The sequence below is a fragment of the Aulonocara stuartgranti genome, assembly GCF_965226115.1.
Source record: "Aulonocara stuartgranti genome assembly, chromosome: 13".
NCBI classification, from domain to species: Eukaryota; Metazoa; Chordata; class Actinopteri; order Cichliformes; family Cichlidae; genus Aulonocara; species Aulonocara stuartgranti.
In genome coordinates this window covers 4,546,751-4,552,606 of record NC_138949.1, presented here as the reverse complement: position 1 = coordinate 4,552,606, position 5,856 = coordinate 4,546,751, and the positions used below count along the sequence as shown (strand labels likewise).

At 40.6% G+C, this 5,856-nt stretch overlaps 1 protein-coding gene across 3 annotated transcripts; it reads right to left on the bottom strand.

Moving 5' to 3' along the window:
- Window positions 1–1,713: 1,713 nt before the first annotated feature.
- On the bottom strand, window positions 1,714–5,412 carry LOC309720908 (G2/M phase-specific E3 ubiquitin-protein ligase-like). 3 transcript variants are annotated; one of them, XR_014280590.1, is made up of 11 exons: window positions 5,368–5,394; window positions 5,059–5,177; window positions 4,670–4,977; window positions 4,512–4,603; window positions 4,231–4,283; window positions 3,512–3,551; window positions 3,336–3,403; window positions 3,116–3,202; window positions 2,722–3,035; window positions 2,306–2,484; window positions 1,714–2,221 (listed from the first exon to the last, which is right to left on the bottom strand). XR_014280590.1 is itself a non-coding variant. In XM_082558153.1 (11 exons), exons 6-11 carry the CDS (start codon window positions 3,347–3,349, stop codon window positions 2,015–2,017), a joined length of 666 nt encoding a protein of 221 aa, XP_082414279.1. In that variant the 5' UTR covers window positions 3,350–3,403; window positions 3,512–3,551; window positions 4,231–4,283; window positions 4,512–4,603; window positions 4,670–4,977; window positions 5,059–5,412; the 3' UTR covers window positions 1,714–2,014. The 3 variants fall into 3 exon arrangements, 1 of the variants encoding a protein (XP_082414279.1); XM_082558153.1 differs by having other exon boundaries at window positions 1,714–2,042; window positions 2,178–2,221; window positions 5,059–5,412; XR_014280589.1 differs by having other exon boundaries at window positions 1,725–1,803; window positions 1,883–2,221; window positions 5,059–5,412.
- Between the last annotated feature and the right edge of the window lie 444 nt (window positions 5,413–5,856).

The following is a 5,856-nucleotide window of genomic DNA, read 5'->3' as shown; positions in this document are numbered from 1 at the left end:
AAAACAGCCCCATAGCATGATGTTTCCACCCCCATGCTTCACAGTAGGTATGGTGTTCTTGGGATGCAACTCAGTATTCTTCTTCCTCCAAACACGACGAGTTGAGTTTATACCAAAAAGTTCTACTTTGGTTTCATCTGACCACATGACATTGTCCCAATCCTCTGCTGTATCATCCATGTGCTCTCTGGCAAACTTCAGACGGGCCTGGACATGCACTGGCTTCAGCAGCGGAACACGTCTGGCACTGCGGGATTTGATTCCCTGCCGTTGTAGTGTGTTACTGATGGTGACCTTTGTTACTTTGGTCCCAGCTCTCTGCAGGTCATTCACCAGGTCCCCCCGTGTGGTTCTGGGATCTTTGCTCACCGTTCTCATGATCATTTTGACCCCACGGGATGAGATCTTGCGTGGAGCCCCAGATCGAGGGAGATTATCAGTGGTCTTGTATGTCTTCCATTTTCTGATGATTGCTCCCACAGTTGATTTTTTCACACCAAGCTGCTTGCCTATTGTAGATTCACTCTTCTCAGTCTGGTGCATGTCTACAATACTTTTCCTGGTGTCCTTCGAAAGCTCTTTGGTCTTGGCCATGGCGGAGTTTGGAGTCTGACTGTTTGAGGCTGTGGACAGGTGTCTTTTATACAGATGATGAGTCCAAACAGGTGCCATTCATACAGGTAACGAGTGGGGGACAGAAAAGCTTCTTACAGAAGACGTTACAGGTCTGTGAGAGCCAGAGATTTTCCTTGTTTGAGGTGACCAAATACTTATTTTCCACCCTGATTTACGGATAAATTCTTTACAAATCCTACCATGTGAATTCATGGATTTTTTTTTCACATTCTGTCTCTCACAGTTGAAGTGTACCTCTGGTGCAAATTACTGACCTCTGTCATCATTTTTTGGTGGAGGAACTTGCACAATCGGTGGCTTACTAAATACTTTTTTGCCCCACTGTATAAACCTTCACAGTCAAGCAGATAGTTGGACCAGTAGCCCACAGTTTGACTTTCCAGATGTCTCCTGTTACTTCCAGATGGGCTGAAGTCAGGTTTGAAAAGTCTCTCAAGTTCAAGAGCTGTGAGTTTCTTTTCCATGTGACACAGGACCGGGGAAAGCAAAGTAGGGTGTTGCTGGAGCGCACTCAGGAAATTAAGTGCTGAAAGACCCTCTTTAAATCTAAAGAATGAGGAGAACTTTTTGTCATTTACCAGTTACATGCACAAACTATGGACACACTTTGAACTTTGGAAACCTTGGAGAATGTAAAACATTTCAGTTGGAAATTATAGAATTATTGTTATGACGGTGTTGTGCATAGTCTCTTCTATAATAGTCTCACCTGTCAATTACAGAGTTTCGAGCAATTATATACCACCGGAGATAGTCAGACACAATGTCTTTCTTTTCCTCAACTGTGGAAACATGCCTTAGACAACCAGCCACCTGTAGCATAGTACTGTGTTTTATGACAGTGGACATCCACTGAACCAGCACTGTCGATCTGAAAAACCCATAAAAATGGACATACACAATGTAAGCTTATGTGTCTGATTTTCATTCCTGTCACGGTCTGGCTGGCAGACCGTGGGGGATGTTGGAGAAAGGACCCAAACGCTGGACTTAGTGGAATGAGCAGTGGGTTTATTTACAGTGAGGTAAATGTACACCATACAATAAATCTCCAAAGTGCTCCCTCGACTCCCGTGACGTGTCTTCCCCTAAGTGCTGGTATTCCGTGCTCTCTGCTCCCGTGCCTACGCACACCCTGTGCGTCCTGCAGTCCCGTGTTCCGCTCTCCTGAGGGAAAAACAACAGACACCGCCGTTATGGCACCAACTCCAGCAGGCATACACTGACCAGTACTTTAAACACTGACATGCAGTCTAACTCAACGATCCTGCGCCGGAGGAAGCTCCATCGCTCTGTTAAGTAGCTCCCCCGACGAGCCCGATCAGAAGCAGGTGTGTGAGAACCTAGGCGTGACCGGCAGCCGGCAGGGCCACGCCCATCAGGCCTGCAGGTGGCTGTCCTTCATTCTTCAGTCACACCCGCAGACACCCACACACCCACACCAGTATGGAACACAAGAGCACAGTGCAGCAAACATACATCCAATACACTAATAACAATAATAATAACAATAACAATAATGGTTCACACTGTTCACGAACCCCGAGTCCCCGGAACCGGGTCCGTGACAATTCCTGTTTTTTCCCTACACAAAGAAAGAATATTTTAATTTCATACAGATGAAGAAACTGTAGTTCTATCCTGCATTCAAATCCTGCGCTGTCCTCACCTCTTGTAAAGCTTTCCCTATGTCGTCATCTGTGACTGAGGCAACTGTTGCTTTTACTGAAGTCTGGCCTACAAGATAATGTACCAGCTCTTCTGACAGGAAATGGGGCCCTGGACCACCATGCACAACTGACACAGCTATCATCTTTCCTGCTAGGTAGTAGTCATTCTCCCTTACAGCTGTGAATGAATACAGTAAATGATAAACTCTCTCACACACACACACACACCTCTCTCTATCGATCGATCAGAGCCGATCGATGTCAGATCAATCGACCAGATAGACATACTAATGCTGTGTTGAAATAATCCAAAAAAATATTATGAGTTGCTTCTGATAATAATTTAAAAAAATTGATTTACAAGTCCCAAAAATGTTTTTAAATTAAGTTTATCAAACATCTGATCATTGCATACCCTTTGCATTGTAGACGAGGAATCGATGTCCTTCTGGTCCATCAAAAATGGGAAGATCTTTCATGTGTTTCATTAGCAGACTCAAAAACTCTCGTTTTGGGCCACCTGCATCAAGTCCTTCTTCTAGAATGCCAGCATCATCAGTAAATTTAACCAACATGTCATTGGTTTCAGAGTATGACAACCGCCTGAAACCCCTGACTGCTCCATCCCAGACATTTGCTCTTGAGATGTTGAATCTGCTGACACTTCCATGATGAATAGCACTGGATAAGTTTGCAATGATGTCAGGTAGAGTAATGTTAACGTCTTCCCTGTAATCACAAAAATGAAAGACAGAATGCAAGACTATACAATTTAGTGTTGTTATTTGAAGTAGTATTTGATATTTTACAGTGTTTTGGAATCCATCAGTGAAGTAACTTCAACCAGCTCTTCATCCTCGTCCTCAATGCATGGGGCACACAGGTCTGCATATTTACTGTTGAGAAATTATAATTCCAACATTAGAAAAACTTGTGTTGACCCTATAACTATCTTTACCCATTTCACAAACCCAATCCTGTACTGTAGTTACAGGTTTAAAATTACGTATAAGACACAATTTTATTTACCTATAGGGACTCATGACTGGATTTGTTTAGTTTTGGTGATCAAGATCCTCTGTATCAGATATTACAATCTGAAAAACAAGAAAAACAAGGATTGCATACTGTACATAAACATACATAGCATTGTATTATTTCAACAATAGCAAAAAACCTCATGCTGACATAAATTGCCCAAATACCTGACATGGCTGTATGGTAGATGAAGGTCCTGGAGCATGTCTGAAACAGAATAAGAGTATTGGAATTAAAATGTCCAGATAAGAAGCTCATACAGTTTAATATTTTTTATGATACCAACATTATAAAAATGCTATGAAACCAATAAATATTTTTATTAGGGCGGGGCAATAAAATAACAATATGTATTGCACTATACTTTTTTCTCAATGGAAATATGAGACTATTGCAATAGAGCTATCCATCCATTTTATATGCTGCTTATTCCTCTAATCCCTCTTTTTTTCATTGACATAAGAATAGTCAATCAATTCAATTCAATTTTATTTATTTATTTATATAGCGCCAAATCACAACAAAAGTCGCCTCAAGGCGCTTCATAGATACAGAGAAAAACCCAACAATCATATGACCCCCTATGAGCAAGCACTTTGGCAACAGTGGGAAGGAAAAACTCCCTTTTTTAGTTATCTGAAACGAATGTAATATGTTAATACATCTGTCTGTCTGAACGTATGACAGGAAATAAATATTTAAATCAAAACAAGCTTCTGAGGATTTCACATCTTACTTATGAGCAACGGCACATTTAATATGCACAAATCTAGCTGTTTATATTGTGATGTATATCAATATTCCCTGAAATAAAACAAAGAAATATTGTGACATATTGTATTGCCCAACTCTAATATATAGCAGAACAAGCTCTGAAATAACTTACTCCTTCTCTGCATGTTTACCATTAGGGGTACTCTGGTCTTGTGGTTTGAAAACCTAAGATGAAAAATATGCACTTTTCAAAGCTTTCAACAACTTCGTATTGCATTTAGATAGTTCATCAAAATAATAATAATAATTTTTTTAAAGAACATACAATCACACAATGAAAATAATCCACCCATGGATGTTACAGAATTATGATCATTAAAGAGAAAAAAATAGAGCACTCAGCCTGGGCCACTCACAGGCCTCTGGCATGGTGGAGGGGGAAAAAGTACACACCAATGTGTCTGCCTGGTTGAACTCAGCTGTGCTTCTTGATGTAATCACAATCTCAGGGTCTGAGTCTGAGGTACCATCCTCTGCAATCAGAGCTGAGAAAATAAACACATTATTAGTTGTTGTATATGTAAATACATCAAAATATAAAATTAACAAACCTTGTTTGAAGTGGCTCTCTGGGCAAATGAAAAGAGAAATCCTGTTGTAGTTCTTTCCTATTTCCTCTTTGTAGTCTGCCAGTCGGAGTGGCCTTTCTGTCCCAGGCACATTTATCACCTCTGTGCAGTCGGGATACAAAAGGACATATGGTCCCTCCACCAAGTCCTTGTTGAATGTTATCATTTTTTCTACAGCCTGCTTTCAGGAGGTCAGGGGCTGTAATTTCGGGGCTAATAAATAAGGGCAGTGTTTTCCCTCTTAGCGGTTTTAAGTCCGTTTGTTGTGACACCATTATTCCTATATTGATCTAGAAACAAATAATAAAAGCAAGATCACTTTAAGAATAATTGCCAAATCCTCGTTTATAAATTTACCTGTGATGGCTTACCTTGACAGGTTTACTCTGTAACTTGAGTTTAAATTTTGCTCCACAGTTGAAGGCTTGACGCTCTTTGAATTTTGATTTTTTGTACTCCATGAACTGCTTGTATGACGGACATGTTTGTTCTGGTTGAATGAAAAACGTTTAACATCAAAACGGGGTTATAAGCACTCTCCATTACTAAACGTAGACGAGAATACAGTATAAGGAAACATAAAAAGAAATCGGAGCCAAAATGGTAAATAAACGTGCTATTTAACTGAAATAGTATAGACTGTCTGAAGAGAAAAAAAGTGAGTAATATATCAAAATTACTTTGTACAGAATTTTTTGTATGTTTTGCATGCAGAGTTATTGACATGTAAAGATTGAGCAGCATAGGTCAGACGAGACAAACCCTCGGCTTTGGTGAGCAGTGTTCTACCCTTTAGGGACAAATCCCTTTGCAACCAATTGTTGAGGACATTTTGAGTTTTATTGATGATAGGGTTAAAGTTTAGAGCGTTCCTAGAATTCATATCCTTGGTAATAATGATTCCCAAATATGTTACACAACTTTTCACTGGGATACCGGAAACATAGGACACGGTACACTTGTTCACATCTTTAAGGAAGAGCACTGTGTCATCTGCCAGCTGACTGATAAAAATCTTTCTTCCTGAGGTCTGAGTCCAGCTTTCCAATGCCAGCCAGGTCACATGACACAGGGGTGTGCTCTGATGTCAGCAGGCAGGTCAGTGGATCCCTCTGGTGATGGATATATGGCAGTGAAACAGGAGGAGGCCTGAGAACAGATAGCAGGCT